At 49.6% G+C, this 27,868-nt stretch overlaps 1 protein-coding gene and 1 long non-coding RNA gene across 2 annotated transcripts; one reads left to right on the plus strand and one right to left on the minus strand.

Moving 5' to 3' along the window:
- Positions 1–451: 451 nt before the first annotated feature.
- Positions 452–6,161, minus strand: LOC129146396 (uncharacterized). The gene is made up of 3 exons (XR_008553062.1): positions 6,125–6,161; positions 5,708–5,827; positions 452–794 (listed from the first exon to the last, which is right to left on the minus strand). It is a non-coding gene; the product is annotated as an uncharacterized LOC129146396 (long non-coding RNA).
- A 7,591-nt stretch (positions 6,162–13,752) lies between these two features.
- LOC129146325 (olfactory receptor 14A16-like) lies at positions 13,753–15,854 on the plus strand. The gene is made up of 3 exons (XM_054698199.1): positions 13,753–13,990; positions 14,132–14,228; positions 15,791–15,854. The coding sequence occupies exons 1-3, from the start codon at positions 13,765–13,767 to the stop codon at positions 15,825–15,827; spliced, it is 360 nt and encodes a 119-aa protein (XP_054554174.1). The 5' UTR covers positions 13,753–13,764; the 3' UTR covers positions 15,828–15,854.
- The last annotated feature ends 12,014 nt before the right edge of the window (positions 15,855–27,868 follow it).

The following is a 27,868-nucleotide window of genomic DNA, read 5'->3' on the forward strand; positions in this document are numbered from 1 at the left end:
GCACACCCCATCTCCTTGAACACCTGTCACTGTGGGGCTTCCCCAGACCAGGGGAGCAGGGACGGGCTCTCTAGGGTGGGGAGGGCCTGGGCATGGTCAATTGTCCTCTAGGGCTGTGCCCTGGACAATCTCTGGGAGGTGTGCTGGGCGGAGACACTGGGGCCTGGGCAGGAGGGGGCGCCGCGTGCCTGGGAATGACTGGGCCCTGGTGTTCTGTCATTTCAGTTCACTGAGAGACCTGATATTCAGGTTTTATCATGGTCATTTAAAATTTTCATTTCTTCTCAAATTTGTAGACACATGTTTTAACAATACATCAATAGCACATTCACATGAGAAAAATATGAATTTGCTTAGATAATGATAAATCATGACTAGATTGCATGCTTCTTATATGTTGATAACCCATTTTGTGTTCAATATTAGAAGATTGACAATGTTTTCTTCCTCTTTTTTATTTATACAGTTGATGTCTCCAGAGGTGACCAATCTCACGGCAGTGACAGAATTCATCCTCCTGGGGTTCCCCACCCAGGGGACCATGGGCTTCTTGCACCCGCTGCTCTTCTCCCTGGTCTACCTGTGTGCCCTGCTGGGGAATGGGCTCATCTGCATCATCACGACCCTGGACTGGCACCTCCACACCCCCATGTACTTCTTTCTGAGGAGTCTGTCATTCTCGGACCTCTGCCTCATCTCAGCCACGGTCCCCAAGTCCATCGCCAACTCTCTGAGGCACAGCAGCTCCATCTCATTCCCGGGCAGTGTCATCCAGGTCTTCATAATGATTATATCTGTAAGTACAGAGATGTACCTGCTCACAGTGATGAGCCTTGATCGCTATGCTGCCATCTGCCACCCCCTGCACTGTGACATCATCATGAGCAGGGACAGGTGTGTGCAGCTGACAGCTGTGTTCTGGCTGGGTGGGGGTCTCTATGTTGTGATGAACACAGCTGGCACCTTCTCATTGTCCTACTGTGGGTCCAACATGGTCCACCAGTTCTTCTGTGACATCCCCCAGTTATTGGCTATTTCCTGCTCAGAAAATTTAATGAACAAAATTGTCCCCATTCTCATTAATGTGGTGTTGATTATCTGCTGTTTCATTTTCATCGTCATTTCCTATGTCCACATCTTCTCTGCTGTCAGGAAGATCCCATCCACAGAAGGTAAGGCCAAGGCCTTCTCCACCTGCCTTCCCCACCTGCTGGTTGTGGTGCTGTTTGTCTCCACTGGATGCTTTGCTTTTCTGAAGCCGACCACAGGCACCCTGTCCATGTCTAACCTGGTCATTTCTATGTTCTAGACGATTGTGCCCCCACCTTTAATCCCGTCATATACAGTTTGAGAAACAAAGCCTTGATGACGGCTGTGGGGAGTCTCATAAATGGCCAGTACTCCAAGATGTGAAATATCAATCTAAAATTATAACACCTAATTAATTCAGCTTTTCCCCCTAACTCTTACATGTCATCATTTAAAAGCATAGATTTCTTGCATTAGGATTATTCCCTTGTCACAAATTCATATTCTCATAATCCTCACTATATTCTTGTTTCCTAAATACTGCAATCCTTTCTCCAAGCCCTTCCTGAATCCACCTCATGGTTAAAAACTTGTATTTGGTGTAGAGAGAATGTTCTAGAACTCACATTCACCAACATTTACATAACATGAAGCAGTGGTAAAGGGGTCTATCCTCAGGACCACATGGCCACGGGACTCAGTCCTGGGGCTCGGTTCCCACAGCTTGTGTGTGTCTCCACTGAGGGCCTTGTCCTCGTTGATGGCAGGGGAGACAGAGAGTGAGGCCCCCCATCCTTCACAATTCCTCACTCTCCCAGATTTCAAACTATACTACAGAGCCAAAATAATCAAAACAGCATGGTATTGGAACCAGAACAGACACACAGACCAGTGGAACTGAACAGAAAACCCAGAAATAAACCCACAGATGTATGTTCAACTAATCTTTGACAAAGGAGCAAAGAATATGCACTGGAGCAAAGAAAGTTTGTTCAATAAATGGTTTTGGGAAAACTGGGTCGCTACATGCAAAAGAATGAAGCTTGACCACTACCTCACACCATGCACAAAAACCAACTCAAAATGGATTAAAGAAGTAGACATAAGACCTGAAACCATATAATATATAGAAGGAAATATAGGCGAAACACTGTATGACATGCACTTCAAAGACATCTTAACAGACACATCACCCAAAGCAGTGATAGTGAAGGCAAAGATAAGCAGCTGGGACTACATCAAATTAAAGAGCTTCTGCACAGCAAAAGACACAATAACCAAAACAAAGAGAAACCCCACCGACTGGGAGAACATTTTTGCAGCAAACACTAATGATAAAGGACTGATCCAAAAATCTACAAAGAGCTGACGAGACTCAATAAAAACAAAGAAAATAATCCAGTCAAAAAATGGGCAAAAGAGCTAAAAAGAAACTTCTTCAAAGAGGAAATGCAAATGGCCAACAGGCATATGAAAAAATGTTCAACATCACTTGTAATCAGGGAAATGCAAATCAAAACTACAATGAGATACTATCTCACACCAGTGAGAATGGCACATATTAAAAAATCTAGCAACAACAAATGTTGACAAGGTTGTGGAGAAAAAGGAGCTCCCCTGCACGGCTGGTTGGAGTGCAAACTGGTCCAACCACTATGGAAAGCTGTGTGGAGGTTCCTCAACTTGCTAAAGATGGCGCTTCCATATGACCCAGCAATTCCACACCTAGGTATTTACCCAAAGGACACAGAAACATCAATTCCAAATTAATTCCAACATTAATTCCAATTGAATCATACTGCACCCCTATGTTTATAGCAGCACTATTTACAATAGCTAAGCTATGGAAACAACCCAAATGCCCAAAAATAGATGACTGGATCAAGAAGATGTGGTACATATACACCATGGAATATTACTCAGCATTCAAAAAAGATAAACACATACAGTTTGCAGCAACATGGATGGAACTGGAAGGGATCATGCTCAGCGAAATAAACCAGAAAGATAAAGAAAAATACCGCATGGTCTCACTCATAGCAGGAATCTAGAAAACCTAAAAAAGGCACCAGGAAAAAGAATAACTATAAGAAAGAAAATATCAAAATCAACAAACAACTATGAACCAGAGACACACTATGGCGGGTGGGGAGCGGGGAAAGGAGGGATTGGGGTCAAAATAAGGGGGTTGCAATTGTATGGGGAATATAAAAATAAAATAAAAAAAAAGATACAATAATAAAAAAAGCATAAAGGAGATGATTTCAAAGGCAGAACATGTGGAATCCTAAACTGCATCTCCCCACACGCTCGTGTCCATCAGGGAGAAACTTGCTCACACTCAAACAGACAACTTTGATATTTCTTCCTCCCGAGCTCTCTGGGCCCAGCACACTCCCTGGACGGCTGCTGGCTCGGGTCTGGCCCCGGGTCCTGAGACGGCAGCTCAGTAGCGACCAGGGTGAGGTCTCCAGCGCCTGGAGCCCGAGGCGCGCTCGGCCAGGGTGGAGGGACTTTTTCCAGCACCGCGTCAGGAGTCAATGTGTTTGTTCCCGTCGGTGCCAGCTGATGTCCATGACTCAGAGTGCGTGTGGCGCGTGGGAAAAGCAAACACAGACGCGCCAGGGCCAGGACAGGTGTCCGGCAGGAGGGTGACGCCACAGTGACCATCCTCAGACCAAACTTCAGCTGGGATTGGAGAGTGAGCTGCAGAGGTCGCCGTCCCCCGATGGCCAGTGCGGTCCCCACGGGCGCCACTCACAGGGCCGGTCACTCGGTCAAGGACACAACAGAGGGGGTGGCAGGCATTGTCCTCGAAACAAACTCAAAACAAGCGGCCTCTGCGGGAGGAGGCAGGGAGAATGATGCGCCCTTGCCCACCGGGAGTGCCCAGCGAGGGGGGACACTGCTGGGCAGTGTCTTCCTCACTGAGGGGTGGAGGAAGAGAAAGCAACGACGCCTTGGCTGGGGGCAGGTGGACTCCTGGACACGTTCAGGAGGACAGTGACCTGCACCTCAGGGTCAGCACCGTGGGCAGAAGCAGGAGGAAGCAGATCTGGCAGAAGAGGAAAGGCAAAGCTCTGTGCCTCCTGCTGCTGGAGGGGCTCCTGCCCGACAGGTGCAAAACCAGGGCACAGCGGCTTGCGGGGGCACTTGCCCCGGGGCTGACGTGCAGCTGTACCCAGCCTGGCATGAGCCACAGGAGAGCAGGCCCAGGGCACTCCCTGTCATCATGGCAGCTCCGAGCCCAGACGCAGCGGCTAGACCCACATCTCAGCTTGGGAGTGAGGCCCCTGCATCCTGGCCCAGACACCCTGAAGTGCTAAGGACAGGCAGCGTCAGGCCCACTGGAGCAGGCTCTGGCTGTGCCTCCCCCGAGCAAATGGCCCAAGAGCCTGCCCCGAGCTCAGGGCAGTTTGGGTCTGGGCAGGGGCCGGGGTTTCACTTGGGAATAAGATGCCAGTATCGTAAATGAACCCAAATGGGCAGCGCCCTCCAGAACTGACAGGGCTGAGCTCTCACCAGCTGCCCTCAGGACTGTAACCCCTGAGCACTGAATATGGAGCGATCTGACGGGTGCTTCGCCAACAACAGTAAACAGCGAGCACTGGAAATGATCCCATTAGACTTGAAAGTGGGACCCATGAAGGATGTAAGCCGTGCAGGCGCCAGTTTGGACGGATAAATTAGCCTCAGAAGAGAACGCATATGGCGGCTTCAGAAGAGAAGCAGGAGCTGATGGCTGCACACCCTCCCCAGACAGAGTTGTCACGACTTCAGGACCTCCATAGACTTGAAGACCCCTGAAGACCTCCAAAGAGGACTGGCTGCCTCAATGCCTCAGGCCCTGCCTGTAGCATCTCCTGCAAAGAGCACTTGGGCCTCAGCCCGGTCTCTGCCAGCTGTTTGCAGGTGGCGGGTGCGAACACCCCAAAAGCTGGAACACTGGTGTCACTGGCACCGCCTGAGGGGCCGGCTGCTTACCTGCCTGCTTCCTGGTGGCTGGCGCCTGTGTCTGGCCTCCTTAAGAACTCTCGACGGTCCAGCCATGTCTGGCCCGGCATCTGGTGCTGTCCAGCCTGGTCTGCGGACTATTGCTGTGGGCTCTGCCAGCGCGGGCTACCTCCCCGGGATATGGGGATTTGATCGTGATTCCTGGGTTCCCCCGTGCTGACCCCTCCCTGTTCTCTGCCCATGCACGAGGACCCCTGGGTGTTGCCAGCCACAGCCCACGGGCCCACATGACAGTGCATCACCTGTGTCCCTGAGGCGCAGGACACCAGGCGCAGAAAGGGACCGGAGCTAGTGGAGACCAGAACTAGTGGCATCCCTGGCGGGGCCATGTGCTGGCCAGAATAGAGGGGCGGGGGCATCCGTTTCCGTTGACAGGGCCCTTGGGGGCGAGGCCCTCCCCTCATTGTCTGCAAGAAACTCCAGAATCACTATCAGTTTCTTGGGGCTGCAGCTTCTGGGACTGCTCGTCAGGGCTGGTCCCTCACGCCTGCTCCAGCCTCCACCCTCCCTCCTGCGCGTGCAGGGGTCGGGTCCCCAGCGTGCTCGCCCACGAGCTCATTTGTTGTCTGTGACCCTGACCTGGGGGGCCTGTGAGGACTCAGGGAGACCCACACCCAGGAGAGGGTCCCCTACTCTGCTGTGTCAGAGCCGGAGACACACTCACCTCGAGGACACGCCAGACAGCGCTGCCGCGGGCCTGACCCCCATTGTAAGGTCAACACCCGCCTCCGTCAGACAGGACAGTTCAAATGTTGTTACATTTCCAGGTGCTGAGATAAACGGCCTTTTTGAATAAAATAATTCCCGTGTCAGAAGACCCAGGTGCTCTCCCGTCTCGCTCCTGGGGGATTTCTTGGTTGCCCTCCCTCCCCCCTCCTCCACACCCGACCCCTGCCAGGCCCAGGGGGTGCCCGTGGTGGTGGCAACTTTCCTGCTCCCTGTGGCGGGGCTCGTCCTGGCTCTGATGCCAGGGCCACCCTGTCCCTGCGGGGTCAGGGGGGTGATAGGGCTGAGGGGGGACCAGGTCCTGCCCGCGGAGCCTCCCAGGGCCCTGACGCGCCTGACCCAGAAGGCTTATTACCAGGGCTGCCGAGAAGCCCATGGGGACAGGACAGCGGCCCGGGGAGGCCCCTGAGCAGCAGGCGAGGACGCGTCAGGCCAGGACGCAGGAGGGGGAAGTCGCAGACCCCTCGGCGGGTCTGTCTGTTGGGGCATCGGCGGAGACCAGGCCAGAGTCCCAGGCTTGGGAGCCCCAAGCATGTGGCTGTCGCCATAGGGTGGACCTTCTCTCCCGCCCTGACCACGGCCGCGCCTGAGCCCTGCGGAAAGTAGCTGCAGGAGAAACCAACTCAGCTCCTCGGGTGAGGGGAGGGGCAGAACAATGACCGGGAGGGCAGCAGCTGGAGGTCACCCTCTCAGCACATATGAGAAGGGGTGAGGGCCAGACAGTCGTCAGATGGTGACACAGGGCGGGGACACCCCACCCACTGCCCTGATGAGTGATGGGAGCCCCAACCAGGAACAGACTTGGGACCATCAGTGTCCACTTGGTCCAAAATGTGCACCTGGAGCTGCAACTGGCCAGTGTTTTGCAGGGACTGGGGGCTCAGACCCCCCCCCAGAGTAGATTCGGGGTGTCCTTGACAACTCTTGTTCCTGAGGGTTCTTGGGGGTCCCACTCCTGAAAGGTACATGGACCGGGGTATGGTGACAGCAGAGGAGGGGCCGGTCTCAGGGCTTTAGGGGTGCTCTGCATGGGACGTGGTAAGACAGGAGACTGCTCAAGGGGCTGAGGTCACTTGAACTCTCTGCCCTTCAGCATCTCCCACAGGCAGTGTGGACAGTAGCAGCACCTGCAGGTCACAAGCTGGAGAGGCCGAGCAGAGCAGGAGCTGAGATCCCTGTGGGGGACATTGGATAGAACACGGAGAGAGGTCAGTGGGGAAGGACAGCGCTGGACCCATGCAGAGTGACACCGCAGGTCCAGCACTGGCAGAAGGTCCTGGAATTTTATTCCTCTAGACTTTCATGCAGTGATATCTCCAGGGGGGATGAATCTGACAGCCATGACAGAATTCGACCTCCGGGGATTCCCCTCCCAGGGGACCATGGGCTTCTTGCACCCGCTGCTCTCCTCCCTGGTCTACCTGTGTGCCCTGCTGGGGAACGGGCTCATCTGTGTCATCACGACCCTGGACCGGCACGGCCACACCCCCATGTACTTCTTCCTGAGGAGTCTGTCCTTCTCGGACCTCTGCCTCATCTCAGCCACGGTCCCCAAGTCCATTGCCAACTCTCTGAGGCACAGCAGCTCCATCTCGTTCCCGGGCTTTGTCATCCAGGTCTTCATGATGATTATATCTGTAGGTACAGAGATGTACCTGCTCACGGTGATGAGCCTTGATCGCTATGCTGCCATCTGCCACCCTCTGCACTATGACGTCATCATGAGCAGGGACAGGTGTGTGCAGCTGACAGCTGTGTCCTGGCTGGGTGGGGGGTCTCTATGCTGTGATGTTCACTGCTGGCACTTTCTCCTTGTCCTACTGTGGGTCCAACGTGGTCAACCAGTTCTTCTGTGACGTCCCCCAGTTATTGGCTATTTCCTGCTCAGTTAATGTTATGATCAAACTTGTCCCCATTCTCATCAGTGTGGTCTGGAGTATCTGCTGTTTCATTTTCATCATCATTTCCTATGTCCACATCTTCTCTGCTGTCAGGAAGATCCCATCCACAGAAGGGAAGGCCAAAGTTTACTCCACCTGCCTTCCCCACCTGCTGGTTGTGATGCTGTTTGTCTCTACTGGAAGCTTTGATTATCTGAAGCCGACCTCAGAGACCCCATCCATGTCTGACCTGGTCATTTCTATGTTCTACACGATGGTGCCCCCCACCTTTAATCCCATCATATACAGTCTGAGGAACCAACCCATGAAGTCGGCTGTGTGGAGACTGATGAAGGGGAGACTCGCCAAAATATAATGGGGAAGATGACTTCATGACTCCATTATGAGACACATATTTTAAAGTAATGAATTATGCTCCTCTTCATATTTGTCTAATTACGTATAATTCCGTTGCATTATCTTAAAATATATGCTCATTTTTAAATTATATTTACGATGACTTCTGCTGCTTATATACTCTATTGGCATTGATTGTTCCTCTTTGTTACACTTAGGTGCTTTTTTATATTCTCTGCATAATGAGGTCACTGAACTTGCAGACACTCTTTGCTGGTCTCCATTTCTGTGCTCCCGGCTGAGAGAGGCCATGGTTGGGTTTCATCTCAGTCATCAGCAGAAGTTCTCTCATGGGGGCAGCATCTCCAGTCTCTAAGGCGGCTTCCCCTTTAATGTTTTCTGGTCACAGGTGGGATCAGGGGCCACAGGCAGGACAGAGATCCCTTTACTTAGTGAGTGAGGCCTTCACAGCATAAATAAGGCCTGAGGATCTGAAGTGAGAATCTGAGTAGTCAAAACCTTTGTCGATAAGGACACACACGTGACGTGGTGTAGACAACCTGGAAGCTCTGGTGTGGGCGCCACCCTCATTTGCCAAAATCACACTCACCCACGGTGGACACCAGAAATAGAAAAGTTAGGTTCATGAGCAGTATAATTACAAAAAAATTCCAAAATGCACTGGATAGGAATTTTTGAGATACAATAAGAGAACTTAACAAGTTATGATGGTCAAAAAAAATGATAGCTAGTAGCCTGCCTCGTATCTAGTATTTCCAGAAAAGTGTTAGGAATGCCATCCATGACCTCACACAACACTTTACAGGAGTGTTGTCCCATTTATTTCATCCCCTAGAGTGGGCGGGATGGCAGGACAATGCCCTGGCCGGGCAGGTCATCAAGAGGAATCTTACCTAGAATGTCTGCATTTTTCACAAGCACGTTGAAATGAAAAAACTCATCAGATTTACGTGCAATGAAATGATGCTACCATTTAGTATACTTGTAAAGACATGTAAGGAATTGAAGGAGATTTCAATTTGGGAAGTGAAATGCCCCCATGATTGTCACTTGCTGTCTGGCCTCAGCTCCTTTCTGCTGACTGCATCGACGGCCAATATTTGAAAATTTCACACCAAAATATTTCATGATAAAAATTAGTTCCAACTGGATATCAGACATTTAAGTCGTTATCAAACAGTTCGCCTTGCGAGGAGGCTCTTCAGGCTGACCTTGCTCAGGTGAGATCCATGCAGGCACAAAGTAAAATGGAGGCTGCCAGGAAAGGTTAGAAAATGGCAACATCTGGATATTTGAAATCTGGGATGACAACTTGATACTATTCTTTTAAGTGGTATTTTTAACTTTTCTCTGATAAATTAATTTCTTAATATCAATTCTTGATACTGTTATAGTTCACTGGTGGGATATAATGAGAATTTAATATGTGTATTAAGAACCTGAATCAGAGCATTATACACATTTATGAGACTATTCACTGTCAACTTTGTATAATATTATTAAAATATTTAAGTAATAAACATTAAATGTCTGAAGACTTTATGAATTTAAAAATGTAAGCACAATGAAAATTGTTGTGAATACCAAGGTAGTATACATTGAGAACTCTAAAGACTCCACTGAAAAAACAAATAAATAAGCCACTTCAGTATACTTAAAAAGTACAAAATCAACACATGAACATCATTTGCCTTCCTATATGCAAAAAAATGAATCAGAAGAGAAGAATTGAGAAGGCAACCCTATGTAAAATCACAAAATTACCTAGGAGTAACCCTAAAACAGGAAGTAAAGATACACAGAAAATTGTAAGACATTCTTAGAATAAATAGGAAACACAAAAAGTGAAAGATATGCCCTCCTCATGGACAGGAAGAATCAGGATTACAAAATATCCATCAGACTCAAAGCAATTTACAGATGCATGCAATCCAAATGAAAATTTCAATGGCATTTTCAAACATACGAAGCAAACATTACAGAAAAGCATATGGAACTAAAAAGACCGCAAACAGCCGAAACAGTCTTGACAAAAAAGTAAGAAAGGAGGAAGCACACTTTCAGACTTCAAACTGTATAATAAAGCTCTAATAGTTAAAGCAGCATGGTTCTGGGGCAAAAACAGACACAGACCCCTGGAATATAACAAGGGCCCAGGAACCCACCCTCATCAGGATGGACAGTGACTCTATGAAAGAGGAGCCAGGGCAGGCACTGGAGCAGGGAAAGTGGGGGGATGGTGCTGGGAAAAGCAGACAGACACACGCAGCAGAGTGAAGCCAGGTCCTGCCCCACACCCTATAGAAAAGTAAACTCAAAGAGGTAAATGCCTGTTTCCGTGTGTGACGTCACCATCATCTTGCAGCAAACCTAAGTATATGACACCATGAGCAGGTGTCATTTCCTAAACATTAAATTTCCTAAAGATTAAAAGCAAATTATCCCAACAAAAGGACAATTCTAATGTAAGTGCAGTGACAGGTGCTGTGGTGGAAAAGAACTGCAGGATACACAATTTCAGAGACGAGTGAAGTTTCTCTTCCCGAAGGGCTGGTGACACCCTGGTCACTCACTTCTGCTGGACGTCCATTGTCTTTCGGCCCACTCCCCTCCCTTGGATCCCTCCTTCCTCTCTCCTTGTCCCTTCCCTCCCGCCTCAGGCCTTCCCGCATCGCATCCCCCTCACGCCCAGGGCCTCTCCTTGAAGGGCACACGGTGGGTGACGGGCGACTGTCCAGCTGTCTAGACAGGGACTCAGGGCGCTGTTATGACTGATGGTGCCCACCACAGTGGACATGACAGGTGGGGAATGGAACCTGGAAATGAGGATTTGTCTATTCACTTCCATAGAGGTGTGAGCCAGACACAAAATCACATCTACACACCGAGTGTGATAATTACTCGCTGAGATGCACTCCAGGACGCTCCAATTAACACAGTCAAGTAAACACACACTTTCCCTCTGGAGGAAGGTCCCTGAGGGCTGGAATTTGGACAGTGTCCAACACACGGACACCAGCTCCAGAGCTCAAATAGCCCAGCCCTGAGGCCCTGCTCTGTCCATGAGGCGGTGCAGAACGGGGTGGAACATCCTGTGAGTGCTCAGAGGCGTCCCCAGGAGCCCCAACCATGGAGTGAGAGGCCAGGACTCCCTCTGTCCACGCCATGGAGACAACCTCAGGACACAGATGGACACAGCAGCGGGAACTTTCCCCCACAATTTGCAGGTATTCTGTTCTTAAACTGTTTTCAGAATGGAAATCACTCTAACTTGAAAGTTGTTAGAATTCAAGCTTCATTTTAGATGTGAGAAAGTACATTAATTAAAATATTCATTTTGTAAATCATGAAAACGAATAAATTCTGAATGTGCACAAGTTTCTCAGTGCCCCACTGCCTTATCATGCTACATGAGTCTCAACGAGAGGAAATATACTCTCCTTGACTTTAAGTGTTCAAAAGATTGACCTGTAGTACCTTTATATATTAGAAGGTTTTGTTGTTTGTGACAATTAATGCTTCATAACTGGCATTTGAGCATTCAGCACCCTGAGTTGTTTTGGGCACTACATAAAAGCACAGCAGTTAATGGAATTACATTGTGATGAAGAAATTCCAGGGGAAAGTTAATATGATACTTATTGTCAGAATGTTGTGCCTTTTGCCTACATATTAAGACAGACCTAAGAGTCAAATATAAATTCTGCAAATGTAACAGCAACATCTTTGATCATTTCATGGCTCCGGCACTAAGAGAAGTTGGGTGTGGACTCAGGTCTCTTCACGGACATGGACTTGGGTTTTTCCCCAAACCCCCACTCAGGAGTGGTCACTGATACTGCACAGGAAGAGAAAATGTCAGAGCTTCTGTCATCAATAAATGTATGTTTCATATCACTCGAAAGATGTCGACATCTTGGACCACTTTATATCCTGATTTATTTCCTTGATTTTATTATATTACTGGGAAGATTTCAACCAACGTGTTGCAATTGTTTCATATTACTATGTGACCTTAAAAATCTTGCCCGGAAAAATTATTTCATCATTACAAATATTATTCTAAATCACTCAAGAGATGTCTCCATCTATGACCACCTGGTATTTTCATTTATCCTCTAGGTTCTACTAAATTATTTTAATTTTTGTCCACCGCTGTATTTCCATGAATGTATTCCCCACATTCCCCTGCCTCACCAGGGCCTGGGCCTCTGTCACCCCACAGAGGGAGGAGAGGATGACATTGGGGGAGGAGAGCAGGCAGGGCTACCCCGTGTCCAGACGTCCCCACTCACGCATGGGCCTGGGGTGAGGAACTAACCTGCACCTGGGGGACCCAGGGCCCTGGGACCAGCAGGGACAGCCACACGCACAGACCGTCCGGCTCAGCTCCGGAGCGGCCTCCTCCCTGCACAGATGTGCATGAGTCTGAGGGGGACAGAGGGGCTGGGGAGGGACCCGGGAGTGGACAAGCCTATCCTACAGGAGGGATTTGTGGGTGTGACCCAGGAGGAGACTCTTGTGGGAAACATGGTCTCTGAGTCCTCAGATGTGGGGAGTCAGGGGCAGGGTGATGAGGGGATGAGGGGATGGACCAGGAATCAGGAGTGAGGCCACAGGGGCAGGAGATCTGACAGAGGAGGCGTCAGTACATGCCGCACGGGAACGCTGAGCCCAGATAATTCAGTTCCAGGACAGTGTCGGGTGCTGGGGAGCAGGAAAACAGGGACCCGCACACCTCATCTCCCTGCACACCTGTCACTGTGGGGCCTCCCCAGACCAGGGCTGTGCTGGAGGAGCAGGGACAGGCTCTCTAGGGTGCGGGGTGCTGGGCATGGTCATGTGTCCTCTGGGGCTGTGCCCTGGACAACCTCTGGGAGGTGTGCTGGGCGGAGATGCTGGGGCCTGGGCAGGAGTTGGGAGCCGCGGGCCTGGGGTGGGTTTGGGGGGAGCTTTGTCGATTGACTTTTTTGACAGGTATGAGATTCTAATTTGTTCAAGTGTTGTAGGGGACCGTTGAAATTTTCAGTTTTCACCAGCTTTCAGGACTTATGTGGAGAGTGTAATAATGACATATTCACATGAGGTGTAATAAATGGGTTGGAAAAAACAGCATACATAGATGATATTAGTGTCCATAGAACTGGAAGGAATAATTATGTAGAAATACATTCAGTTATTATCTTGTATTGATAACCCATTCTGTTTTCAATATTGGAAGAATTAAGATTTTGCTGCTCTTTCCTCTTCTATACAGATGATGGCCCCAGGGGTGACCAATCTCACGGCCATGACAGAATTCGTCCTCCTGGGGTTCCCCACCCAGGGGACCATGGGCTTCTTGCACCCGCTGCTCTTCTCCCTGGTCTACCTCTGTGCCCTGCTGGGGAACGGGCTCATTGTCCTCATCACCACCCTGGACCGGCACCTCCACACCCCCATGTACTTCTTCCTGAGGAGTCTGTCCTTCACAGACCTCTGCCTCATCACAACCACGGTCCCCAAGTCCATTGCCAACTCTCTGAGGCACAGCAGCTCCATCTCCTTCCCGGGCTGTGTCGTCCAGGTCTTTATGCTGATTCTTTCAGCAGGTGGAGAGATGAACCTCCTCACGGTGATGAGCCTTGACCGCTATGCTGCCATCTGCCACCCTCTGCACTATGACGTCATCATGAGCAGGGTCAGGTGTGTGCAGCTGACAGCTGTGTCCTGGCTGTGTGGGGGCCTCTATGCTGTGATGAACACAGCTGGAACCTTCTCCTTGTCCTACTGCGGGTCCAACGTGGTCCACCAGTTCTTCTGTGACATCCCCCAGTTGTTGGCTATTTCCTGCTCAGGAAAATTTATGAACAAACTTGTCCCCATTCTCATTACTGTGGTGTTGATTATCTTCTGTTTCATTTTCATCATCATTTCCTATGTCCACATCTTCTCTGCTGTCAGGAAGATCCCATCCACAGAAGGTAAGGCCAAAGTTTACTCCACGTGCCTTCCCCACCTGCTGGTTGTGGTGCTGTTTCTCTCCACTGGATGCTTTGCTTATCTGAAGCCGACCTCAGGGACCCCGTCCGTGTCTGACCTGGTCATTTCTATGTTCTACACAGTGGTGCCCCCCAACTTTAATCCCGTCATATACAGTCTGAGGAACCAAACCTTGAAGACGGCTGTGGGGAGACTGATGGAAGGCCAATACTCCAAGATGTGAGATACCACAATCTAAATTTATAGCCCCTCATTAATTCAGCTTTCCCCCCTTAACTCTTGCATGTCATCATTTATAAACATTGATTTCTTGCATTAGGATTATTCCCTTGTCACAAATTCATATTCTCATAATCCTCACTATACTCCTGTTTCCTAAATTACTATAATCCTTCCTCCAAGCCCTCCCTGTGTGATGTTCATAAACTGAATCCAGCTCATGGTTAAAAACTCGTATTTGGTATAGAAAGACTGTTCTAGAACTTACATTCACCAACATTTACATAACATGAAGCAGTGGTAAAGGGTACTGTCCTCAGGACCACATGGTCAGGGGACCCCAGTCCTGGGGCTCGGTTCCCACAGCCTGTGTATGTCTCCACCAAGGGCCTTGTCCTCGTTGATGGCAGGGGAGACAGAGAGTGAGGCCCCCCATCCTTCACGATTCCTCACGGGGCGTCTTCCTCTAGGAGAACTTCCTGTTTCTGCTCAAAGGACAAGGGAAACCACACTTGACTCTGCCAGAGGTGGAAGGATGGAAGCTTCCTTGGTTAGTAGGAATCTATGACTGAAAACTGGAATTGAGGGAATATTAATTTCTATGATGCCTGTTTTGATGCCAATGTGACGGCACTCCCTCGATGTGGTGTTTTCAAAAGTAGTTATATGAATTATCTTTGAAGAGCTACATTTCTACTTAAAAATTTATAATTTTTAATTGTTGCATTTACTTCTAGTTTCCTTAGTTTTCCAGATAGTATCTTCATCCTCTACCAGGTCTTCTCAATTTTTGTGTAGATTGCACTTTAGTTCAATTTTCTTCCACTTAGGAACTATCTTAATTTTTATTATGAAAAACATTATGCAAACTAAAGCTTGACAATATTTGCTATTTTTTTTTTTATAATCCTACATCTGCACTGCACGCTGGAGGTTCTCACATTGTTCCCTAGCACTGAGAACGTGAGCTGGGGGTGACGTTCTTCCTCTCTGGGAGCAGGTCACTGTGTCTCCAAACTCTCCTGACTGATGAGCACATTTTGTCCATGAAACTATTTATGATAATAAAATGTAGTTAATCACAAGACATGACTTGTCCATTCAAATTTCAGAATGAAACCTGAGTTAGAAAATCACTCACAGTAATATTCATTTCATGATAGCATGAGAGCACAAGGCCTCCCTGGTGGCGCAGCGGGTTGAGCGCCACGCTGTGAAGCTGTGCGCAGCCTCTGCAGTGCAGGTTTGATTCCCGGCCCGCCAGTGAGAAACCCACATGGTGCAGCAGACCTCTACTGCCTCGCCCACTGATACCCTCAGCAGTGTCTTCAGTCTGTCTGTTCTGCTCCCCACTCTGTTTCTGGTGAATTCTCTCACCCATCCATGCCTCTGACTATACCCCAGTTCTTGTATAAATAAATAAATCTTAAAAAATAAATATGAGATCACAGTCCCCATCCCCTTGGGATATGATGTCATTATGTGGTCAGATTCCTGTTGATGTATTTTATAGTTTTTCCTTGAACCAATCCAGCAAGCAGCCTCTCGCAATTTTTATTCAGGCTGAAACCGTCCCTGCTCCTGAGTGCGTCCACCTGACTCACACCTGCAGGACCTGAACGTGCCGAACAGTCACAGATGCTGGCTCATGCTGCATAAAGTCTCCTGCATTCCTGATGCTTCTTTTTGATTTTATTATTGGATATAATCTGAGTATCCTGACTTAATCCTGTCACGTCATTTCCTGCGGCATCTCACTGTTGCAAACTGATCCTTTCCATCCCTCCCGCTCACTGTCCCGCTGTCTCCCCCCAGGGCGTCCGGGGTGACAGAGCACCTGAGTCTGCTTTCTGAGACTCACAGGTGGGCACCCGGGGCTGGACGCTGTGCAGCCAGGACAGTGGGAAGGATGGACGTTCCCTCGTTGGCTGAGACACGACACAATCTCTGCGACCACGCAGGTTCCCCGGGACCCCTGGGAGCGGCACCCCAGCCCCCTGACCCTGAGCCCCTAAATGACACCCCACCTGGACACTGCCTGCCCCTGCCCCCCGGGCTGCCTGCTGAGCAGGAGGTAAGAGGGTGTCCTCTCCCGGGGGGCTCGGCTCCGTGAGGAGTCCGGGGCCACTGTCAGTCAGTGTGGACTGTCACTGGTCAAAGGTGACTTGAGAAACCGCTGACTGTGCGGTGTTCAGAATCATGATGCCCCAGGGAGACACAGGCGAGCCTTGGGGGCCGCAGGCTGCCCACCCGCGCTCCAAGCTCGGAGGCGATGCCCCTGGCGGCCTCTGGGCGCCAGCCCCGGTCTGCCTTCTGCCTCACTCGCCAGTGCGCCCCGCTGCCCCCAACCCCTGACCCCGGGACCCCACCCCAATAAAGCTCCACGGCACCCACGATGTGTCAGGGAAGCGAGGGTCCCCCCCGCAGCCCCTTAGCGTGGCCTGCAAAGACCCAGGTGGGCCTCGTCACTGCCCCTGCCTCCTCAGAGCAGCCGGTAGATCGTTCCTCTGTCAAACAAACAACAAATGAGACAAAATGGAAGAAGTTTTGCTTAATCATGGATGAAAAGAGACTGTGGGGTGTATTTAAAAGCACAAAGGAGATGATTTCAAAGGAAGAACATGTGGAACCCTAAACTGCATCTCCCCACACACTCGCGTCCATCAAGGAGAAACTTGCTCACACTCAGACAGACAATGTTGACATTTTCTTCCTCCCGAGCTCTCCCTGGACAGCTGCGGGATCGGGCCTGGCCCCGGGTCCTGAGATGGAGGCTTGGCAGAGACCAGGGTGAGGTCTCCAGTGCCTGGAGCCCGAGGCGCGCTCACCAGGGCGGAGGCACTTGTTCCAGCACCGCGTCAGGAGTCGATGTGTTTGTTCCCGGCGGTGCCAGCTGATGTCCATGACTCAGAGTGCATGCGGCGCCTGGGAAAAGCAAAGACAGATGCGCCAGGGCCGGGACAGGTGTCCGGCAGGAGGGTGACGCCACAGTGACCATCCTCAGACCAAACCTCAGCTGGGATTGGAGAGTGAGCCTCAGAGGTCGCCGTCCCCCGATGGCCAGTGCGGTCCCCATGGGCGCCCACTCACAGGGCCGGTCGCTCGGTCAAGGACACAACAGAGGGGGTGGCGGGTGATGTCCTCAGGGAACGAACTCAAAACAACCGGCCACTGCGGAGGAGGCAGGGAGAATGATGCGTCCGTACCCACCGGGAGTGCCCAGCGAGGGGGACACTGTCTGTTCCACACTGAGGGGTGGAGGAAGAGAAAGTGACGACGCCTCGGCTGGGGGCAGGTGGACTCCCAGACACGTGCAGTGCAGGAGGACAGTGACCTGCACCTCAGGGACAGCACCGTGGGCAGAAGCAGGAGGAAGCAGATCTGGCAGAAGACGAAGGCTAAAGCTCTGTGCCTCCTGCTGCTGGAGGGGGTCCCCCGAGGTCACGCCACCAACTGACCTCAGAGCTGGCCTTGAGTAACTAGAGTCTCCTCAGCCTCCATGAGTCCTCAGTGTCCCTCTGCCCAGTCTCAGTGTTCCAGGGGCCCTGCCCACAGGAGGAGCCCGGGGAACGGAGGCTTGGCTGGGGCGCTAGCCCTGGGGCTGACGTGCAGCTGTACCCAGCCTGGCATGAGCCACAGGAGAGCAGGCCCAGGGCACTCCCTGTCATCATGGTGCCTCCGAACCCAGACGCAGCTGCTGGACCCATGTCTCAGCTCGGCAGTGAGGCCCCTGCATCCTGGCCCAGATACCCTGAAGTGCTCAGGGCATGCAGCATCAGGCCCACTGAAACCGGCTCTGGCCGTGCCTCCCCTGAGCAAATGGCCCAAGAGCCTGCCCCGAGCTCAGGGCAGTTTGGGTCTGGGCAGGGGCTGGGGTTTCACTTGGGAACGAGGTGCCAGGATCGTAAATGAACCCCATGGGCAGTGCCCTCCAGAACCCACAGGGCTGAGCTCTCATCAGCTGCATGCAGGGCTGGAACCCCTGAGCACTGAACATGGAGCATCCGATGGGTGCTTCACCAACAACAACAAACGGCGAGCACTGGAAATGATCCATCAGGCTTGAAGGCGGGACCATGAGAGGATATCAGCTGTGCAGGCGCCAGCTCGGACAGATAAATTGGCTTCAGAAGAGGATGCACGTGGCGGCTTCAGAAGAGAAGCAAGAGTTGATGGCTTCACACCTTCCCCAGACAGAGTTGTCATGGCTTCAGGACCTCTATAGACTTGAAGACCCCTGGAGACCTCCACAGAGACCCCGCTCCTGCACCTGCCTCAGGCCCTGCCTCTGGCATTTCCTGCAAAGAGCGCCTGGGCCTCAGCCTGGTCTCTGACGACTGTTTGCAGTTGGCGGGTCGAACACCCCAAGAGCTGGAACACTGGTGTTGCTGGCACCGCCTGCAGGGCCGGGTGCTCACCTACCTATTCCCTGGTGGCTGGCGCCTGTGTGTGGCCTCCTTGAGAACCCTCGATGGTCCAGCCATGTCTGGCCCGGCATCTGGTGCTGTCCAGCCTGGTCTGCGGACTATTGCTGTGGGCTCTGCCCACGTGGGCTACCTCCAGGGACATGGGGATTTGATCTTGATTCCTGGGTTCCCCCGTGCTGACCCCTCCCTGTCCTCTGCCCATGCACGAGAACCCCTGGGTGTTCCAAGCCACAGCCCACGAGCCCACGTGATGGGCGTCACCTGTGTCCCTGAGGTGCAGGACACCAGGGCCCGAACGGGACCGGGGCCAGCGGACACGAATCCCTGGCTGGGCCATGTGCCGGCCAGAATAGAGGGGCAGGGGCATCTACTTCCATTGACAGGGCCCGTGGGGGCGAGGCCCTCCGCTCATTGTCTGCAAGAAACTCCAGAATCACCATCAGTTTGTGGGGCTGCAGCTTCTGGGACTGCTCGTCAGGGCCGGTCCCTCACGCTCGCTCCAGCCTCCGCCTTCCCTCCTGCGCATGCAAGGGACGAGTCCCCAGCGTGCCCGCCCATGAGCTCATTTGTTGTCTGTGACCCTGACCTGGGGGGCCTGTGAGGACTCAGGGAGACCCACACCTGGGAGAGGGTCCCTTACTCTGCTGTGTTAGAGCCCAGGACACACCCACACCGAGGACATGCCGGACAGCGCCGCCGCGGGCCTGATCCCCATTGTAAGGTCAACACCAGCCTCCGTCAGACACGACAGTTCAAATGTTGTTACATTTCCGGGTGCTGAGATAATCGGCCTTTTTAAATAAAATAATTCTGAGAGACACAAACAAATTCCCATGTCAGAAGACCCAGGTGCTTCCCCGTCTCGCTCCTGGGGGATTTCTTGGTTGCCCTCCCTCCCCTCCTTCCCACATCCCGTCCACCTGCCAGGCCCAGGGTGTGCCTGGGGGTGGCGGCGACTTTCCCGCTCCCTGTGGACGGGGCTTGTCCTGGCTCTCACGCCGGGGCCACCCCGTCCCTGCGGGGTCAGAGGGGTGATGGGGCTGAGGGGGGACCAGGTCCTGCCCGCGGAGCCTCCCAGGCCCTGATGCGCCTGACCCGGGGGGCTCATTACCGGGGCTGCCGAGAAGCCCATGGGGACAGGACAGCAGCCCGGGGAGGCCCCTGAGCAGCGGGCGAGGATGCATCAGGCTAGGGCGTGGGAGGGGGATGTCGCAGACCCCGCGGCAGGTCTGTCTGGTGGGGACCAGGCGAGAGTCGCGGCTTGGGAGCCCCGAGCGTGTGGCTGTCACCATAGGCTGGACCGTCTCTCCCGCCCTGTCCGCGGCCACGCCTGAGCCCTGTGGGAAGTAGCTGCAGGAGAAACCACCTCAGCTCCTCGGGTGAGGGGAGGGGCAGGACAATGACCGGGAGGGCAGCAGCGGGAGGTCACCCTCTCAGCGCCTACGAGCAGGGGTGAGGGCCAGATGGTCGTCAGACGGCGACATTTGGCGGGGACACCCCACCCACTGCCCTAATGAGTGAGGTAGGCGCCGACCAGGAACAGACTCGGGGCCATCAGTGTCCACTTGGTCCAAAATGTGTGCCTGGAGCTGCAACTGGCCAGTGTTTTGCAGGGACTGGGCGTTGGGACCCCACAGGCTAGATTTGGGGCATCCTTGACAGTTTGTGTTCCTGAGAGTTCTTGGGGGTCCCGCACTTGAAAGGTATATGGACTGGGGCTTGGAGTCGGCAGAGGTTGGACTGGGCTCAGGGTTTCAGGGGTGCCCTTGCACGGGACATGGTGAGACGTGAGGAGACTGCTCAGGGAGCTGTGGTCAGTTGAACTCTCTGCCCTTCGGCATCTCCCACAGGTGGCGTGGACAGTGGCGGCACCTGCGGGTCACAAGCTTGAGAGGCCGAGCAGAGCAGGAGCTGAGATCCCTGCCGGGGACATTGGACAGAGCACGGAGAGTGGTCAGTGGGGAAGGATAGCACTGGTCATCTGCAGAGAGACACCATGGGCCAGGCACTGGCGGATGGTCCTGGCGTTTTATTCCTCTAGACTTTCATGCAGTGATGGCTCCAGGGGGGATGAATCTCACCATCATGACAGAATTCGTCCTCCTGGGGTTCCCCACCCAGGGGACCATGGGTTTCTTGCACCCGCTGCTCTTCTCCCTGGTCTGCCTGTGCGCCCTGCTGGGGAACGGGCTCATCGTCCTCATCACCACCCTGGACCGGCACCTCCACACCTCCTTGTAATTCTTCCTGAGGAATCTGTCCTTCTCGAACCTCTGCCTCATCTCAGCCACGGTCCCAAGTCCATTGCCAACTCTCTGAGGCACAGCAGCTCCATCTCCTTCCCGGGCTGTGTCCTCCAGGTCTTCATGATGGTTATTTCAGCAGGTGCAGAGATGACCCTCCTCACAGTGATGAGCCTTGACTGCTATGCTGCCATCTGCCACTCCCCGCACTATGACATCATCATGAGCAGGGAGAGGTGTGTGCAGCTGACAGCTGTGTCCTGGCTAGGTGGGGTTATATTGGCTGTGATGTTCACAGCTGGAACCTTCTCCTTGTCCTACTGTGGGTCCAACGTGGTCCACCAGTTCTTCTGTGACATCCCCCAATTTTGGCTATTTCCTGCTCAGGAAAGTTAATGAACGAACTTGTCTCCATGCTCATTAATGCAGTGATGGATTCCTGCTTTTTACTTTCATCATTATTTCCTATGTCCACATCATCTCTGCTGTCAAGAAGATCCTATCCACAGAAGGTAAGGCCAAAGTCTACTCCACCTGCCTTCCCCACCTGCTGGTTGTGGTGCTGTTTGTCTGTACTGCATTCTTTGCTTATCTGAAGCCGACCTCAGAGACCCCGTCCATGTCTGACCTGGTCATTTCTATGTTCTACACGCTGGTGCCCCCCACCTTTAATCTCGTCATTTACAGTCTGAGGAACCAAGCCAGGAAGTCAGCTTTGGGGAGACTGATGCAGGGGAGACGCACCTAAATGTAATAGGGAAGATGACTTCATGACTCTATGACAAGACATTTATTTTAAGTTATTGAATTATACTCCTTTCATATTTGTCTAATTACATATAATTCCATTGCACAATTTAAAAATATATGCGCATTTTTAAATTATATTTACAGTGACTTCATATAGTCTGCTGCTCGCAGACTCTATTGGCATTGATTGCTCCTCTTTGTTACACTTAGGTGCTTTTTTATATTCTCTGTACAATGTAGGTCACTGAACTTCCAGACACTCTTTGCTGGTCTCCATTTCTGTGCTTCTGGCCAAGAGAGGCGATGGTTGGGTTTCATCGCAGTCATGAGCAGAAGTTCTTTCACGGGGGCAGCATCTCCAGTCTCTAAGGCAGCTTCCCCTTTAATGTTTTCTTGATCATGGGTGGCATCAGGGGCTACGGGCAGGACAGAGATCCCTTTACTTAGTAGGTGGGGCCTTCATAGCATAAATAAGGCCTGAGGCTCTGAAGTTAGAATCTGAGTAGTCAAGACCTTTGTCCATAAGGACAGACACATGACGTGGTGGAGACAACCTGGAAGCTCTGGTGTGGGTGCCACCCGCATTTGCCAAAATCACACTCACCCATGGTGGACACCAGAAATAAGAAAGTTAGGTTCATGTGCAGTATAATTACAAAAAAAAATTCCAAAATGCACTGGATAGGAATTTTTGAGATACAATAAGAGAACTTAACAAGTTATGATGGTCAAAACAAAATGATAGCTAGTAGCCTGCCTCATATCTAGTATTTCCAGATATGTGTTAGGAATGCCATCCATGACCTCACACCACAATTTACAGAAGTGTTATCCCATTTATTTCATCCCCTAGAGTGAGCGGGATGGCAGGACAATGCCCTGGCCGGGCAGGTCATTAAGAGAAATCTTACCTAGAATATCTGCATTTTTTACAAGCACATTGAAATGAAAAAAACTCATCAGATTTACGTACAATGAAATGATACTATCATTTAGTATACTTGTAAAGACATGTAAGGAATTGAAGGAGATTTAAATTTGGGAAGTGAAATGCCCCCATGATTGTCACTTGCTGTCTGGCCTCAGCTCCTCTCTGCTGACTGCATCCACCTTTGCTTTCCCGTCTGTGATTGACAATATTTGGAAATTTCACACCAAAATATTTCATGACAAAAATGTAGTTCCAACTGGATATCAGACATTTAAATCATTATCAAACAGTTCACCTTGCAAGGAGGCTCTTCAGGCTGACCTTGCTCAGGTGAGATCCATGTGGCACAAAGTAAATATGGAGGCTGCCAGGAAAGGTTAGAAAATGGCAACATCTGGATATTTGAAATCTGGGATGACAACTTGGTGCTGTTCTTTTAAGTGAATGGTATTTTTAACTTTTCTCTGATAAATTAATTTCTTAATATCAATTCTTGATACTGTTATAGTTCACTGGTGGGACATAATGAGAATTTAATATGTGTATTAATAACCTGAATCAGAGCATTATACACATTTATTGGAGTATTCATTGCCAACTTTGTTATTATTAAAATATTTAAGTAATAAACATTAAATGTCTCAAGGTTCTATGAATTTAAAAATGTAAGCACAATGAAAATTGTTGTGGGCACCAAGGTAATATACATTGCGAACTCTAAATACTCCACTGAAAAACAAATTAAATTAAATAAGCCACTTCAGTATACTTGAAAAGTACAAAATTTAACGTGGCAGCGAGGAAATGCTGCGAGTAAGACCTCCCATAAAAAATAAAGTTAATAGGGAGGAAAAGCGGCAAGTCCCTGCAATAACTGGGACACGAAGATAAACGGGCAACTCTGGCAAACTGCCCGAAAAAGAAAGTAGCCATAAAAGAGGACTAAAAGGGAGGATCGCTCAGACACCTGCTACCCTCCCCCCCACACAAAGTCGGCACTCTCCCATCAACAGCAAGGAGGGAAAAAAACTAAAACAACCAACAAGAACAAACTATGTCAAGGGGGACTGTGAGTGGAAAGGAACTATTTCAGGCACTGCACCCTGTGAACTGGAACTGTGGAGAATGGTGCAGTAATTGCTATGGAGGTGAGCGAACGGCTCCAGGTGCCATTAGAGGAAAACAAGGACTCCATGGAGACCTACAAATAACCCAAGGCCAGCTGGTAAGCTTGTGCGGAAAAGCAGTGCTCAAAGAGCATATGCAGATTGAGAATCCTGGCTGCCCAGGTCGTGGCGCCTGCCACCTAGGCCTGCTGGGAGACACGCGGGGACCCTCACTGAGGTGAATGTCCCTCACTGAGTAATCAGAAACCAGGTGCCCGACATGGAAGTGGGGTGCAAAAAGCGCCATTTCTGCAGACACTGAACTGGGCTACAGCCCATGTCCTGGACCTGAGGCCTTTGGAACTGAGACCCAGGGCACGAAATTCGGGGCATGGGATCCCCACGACGGTGGGGCACAGGGCAGACACAGCACCCCCACGCCGTTGAGGCTCTCCACGCCACTCCCATTCTGTTCCCCGGGACCCATGGGGTAAAAAAGTTACCGAAGGACACCAGGAAAGAGTTCTGGCGCCACCTAGTGACCACAAAAAATCACCAACACCCTATAGTTGGAAACCAGGGACCCCAAAAACACCCTCAGGCCCTGAGAGAGGGTGGGCCACACAAACGGGGGTAAGGAAGGAAATAAGGCATGGAGCAAGATCCCATCCTGGAACTGAGAGCTAGGCACAGGATCCGGAACGTGGGCCGCACCATCAGCAGCGGGCACTGCACAGGGTGACAGCCGGCGTTTTGGATCTGATAGCCCTGGAACTGAGACCTAGAGTGCAAACTTCAGGGCATGGGATCCATACAGCTGTGGGCACAACACAGGGTGAACACAGGCAGACACAGCACCTGGCTGGAATAAGAGCCCCTGTGTTGAGGTGCTCCCCTCCGCCCCCCCTCTGCTACTCAGAGAACCACTGGGAAAAAGCACATATCAGCAAGTACAGGCCTCTGGTGCCACCCTGTGACCAGAACTAAATCACCAACTAGCTGATTCCCTGTTGGAACTGAGTAAATACAGAGGGAGGGAACTGTAAGGGACAGAGCCCAGCAACACAGCATCAACACCCTGCTGGAATTTTTGCCTACCAGTGCTGGTCTCAGTCTGGTAAACAGTTTCTGATACCCCTAAAGGAGCATTCCAAAGAGATGCCCTCCAACACCAGTGGCACAACATCCCAACGCATAGAACTAATTAGAAAGCAAACAACAGGAGAAGAAAAAATATAAATAACCAAGCAAGCCAGCAGGAGGACACACCACAAAAAGAAATACAATTACCAGAGCTCAAAAATGACAAGGAAGAACTTTTTGGCCTATCAGATAGAGAATTGATAATCATCATAATTAAAAAGCAGAAAGAAAATGAAAAGGAAAAAAATGATTTGAGACAAATAATCACTGAACTGAAGAATGAAATTGAGACCTTAAGAAAGGAAAGAAAAGAAACACAGGAGATTAAAATATTACTAGAGGAGATAAAGAACTCTGGAAAATCAATGAAAACAGAATCAATGAAATGGAAGAACGGATCAGTACTATTGAAGATACAGAAATAAAAAGAGCCAAAAGAGAAAGGGAGAGAAGTGAAAATGAAGCAGTATGAGGAGACTCTTAGACAATTATCAGACTCCATGAAGAGAGTAATGTAAGAGTTATAGGTATTCCAGAAGGTGAGGAGAGAGACAAAGAAACTGAGAAATTATTCAAGGAGATAATTGAAGGAAACTTCCCAAGCATGAAAAAAGAGATGAATATAGACATATAAGAAGCGAGAAGAACCCCCAATCACCATAACAAAAAGAAAACTGCAGCAAGACACCGAATAGTAAAGCTTGCAAGAGTCCAAGACAAGGAAAAAATAATGAAACTGGCAAGGGGGAAGAAACAGAACTTATAAGGGAAAACCAATCGGGTTAACTTCAGACTTCTCCAAAGAAACATTACGGGGAAGAAGAGAGTGGAGTAACATATTTAGTAAACTTCATGACAGCAAATGCCAACCAAGAATACTTTACCATGCAAAGCTCTCCTTCCTCCATGAAGAAAAAATATGGCCCTTCCCAGACAAACAGAAACTCCAGAAATTCATCACAACTAAACCCCCACTCCAAAAAATTCTACAAGAAGTCCTAAAGCCAAAGCCAACAGAGGAATGAACAATAAGAACAGAATAAAGCAAGGAATAAAATCACAAAAAAAAAAGACAAACAAAATGGCAAACACAGATGCCAACATATCAATATTAATTCTAAATGTAAATGGATTAAACTCATCAATAAAAAGACACACAGTAGCAGGCTGCATTAAAAAACAAAATCCAACCTTCTGCTGTCTCCAGGAAACACATTTAACCACAAAAGATAAACACAGACTGAAAGTAAAAGGTTGGAAAACAATCCTATAAGCAAATGGACCAAAAAAGAAGGCAGGAACAGAAGTCTATAGACTTCAAATTAAAAAAAGTAAAAATAGACATAGATGGACACTACATTATTATCAAGGGTACAATACATCAGGAAGATATAACACTCATCAACATACACTCACTAAATGAAGGGGCACCAAAATATATTAGACACCTATTATCAGCTCTGAAAGCAGATATTAAAGAAAATACATATATAGTGGGAGATTTCAACACCCCAGTCTCACCAATGGACAGATCAATGACACAAAAAATAAACAAAGACACTAGAGCCCGAAATAAAGACAGAGAACTCATGGACTTAACAGACATCTATAGGACACTGGAACCCAAAAAATCCTAGTACACATTTTTCTCAAGTGCGCATGGATCATTCTCTAGAATCAATCACATACTGGGCCACAAGACAAACATCAACAGATACATGAAAATCAAAATCACACCAACTATCTTCTCCAATCATAAAGGCATCGAGCTAGAAATAAAACATAAAAAGAAAACAAGGAACCCTCCCACTTCATGGAGATTGAAATCCACACTACTGGAAGACCACTGGACTAATGAGGGGATCAAAGAAGAAATTAAAAAATACTTTGAGTTGAATGACAAGGAGGATACCACTTTCCAGAATGTATGGGATGCAGCAAAAGCAGTTATAAGAGGAAAATACATAGCAATACAGGCTCACATCAACAAACAAGAAAGAACTCAAAGAAACAACCTCATCTCACATCTCAAAGAACTAGAAAAAGAACAACAAAAAAAACCTAAAGCCAGTAGAAGAAAGGAAATAATAAAAATCAAAGCAGAAATAAATGAATTAGAAATTAAAAAAACAATCCAAAAGATCAATGCAACCAAAAGTTGGTTCTTTGAAAAAATAAACAAAATAGACAAACTCTACCAAGGCTTACAAAGGAAAAAACACATATAAATAGGATTACAAGAGAAAGAGGAGAAATTACAACAGATTCAGTAGAAATCAAAAGAATAATCAGAGATTACTATGAAGACTTCTATGCAAACAAATTCGGCAACCTAGAAGAGATGGACAAATTCCTAGAACGATATAATCATCCAAAGCTAGACAAAGAAAAAATAGAACAAGTAAATAGACCAATTATGAGCAGCGAAATTGAAGCAGTAATCCAAGCACTCCCCAAAAACGAAAGCCCAGGCCCAGACAGCAGTGAATTACTGCTTATCCTACACAAACTCTCTCAAAAAATTGAAAAAGAAGGAATACTACCAAATATGTTCTACAAAGCCAACATTACATTAATACCAAAACCCAACAAAGACAGCACAAAAAAAAAGAAATTTACAGGCCAATCTCCCTAATGAACGCTGATGCAAAAATCCTCAACAAAATCCTTGCCAACAGAATCCAACAATGTATCCATAAGATAATTCACCACGACCAAGTAGGATTCATTCCAGGGACACAAGGACAGTTCAACATCAGAAAATCAATCAATGGAATCCAGCACATCAACAAAAACAAATATAAAAACCATATGATAATATCCATAGATGCTGAGAAAGCATTTGACAAAGTACAGCACCCATTTATGATGAAGGCCCTTGAAATTCTCGGGATACAAGGAACATACCTCAACATCATAAAGGCCATCTATAAGCCCACAGCCAATATCATTCTCAATGGCAAAAAGTTGAAAGCATTCCCATTAAGATCTGGAACAAAGACAAGGATGTCCACTCGCACCACTGCTTTTCCACATAATA

Source organism: Talpa occidentalis, unplaced genomic scaffold (genome assembly GCF_014898055.3).
Source record: "Talpa occidentalis isolate TD23 unplaced genomic scaffold, MPIMG_talOcc4v2.1 talOcc4.2, whole genome shotgun sequence".
In the NCBI taxonomy this organism is placed as follows: domain Eukaryota; kingdom Metazoa; phylum Chordata; class Mammalia; order Eulipotyphla; family Talpidae; genus Talpa; species Talpa occidentalis.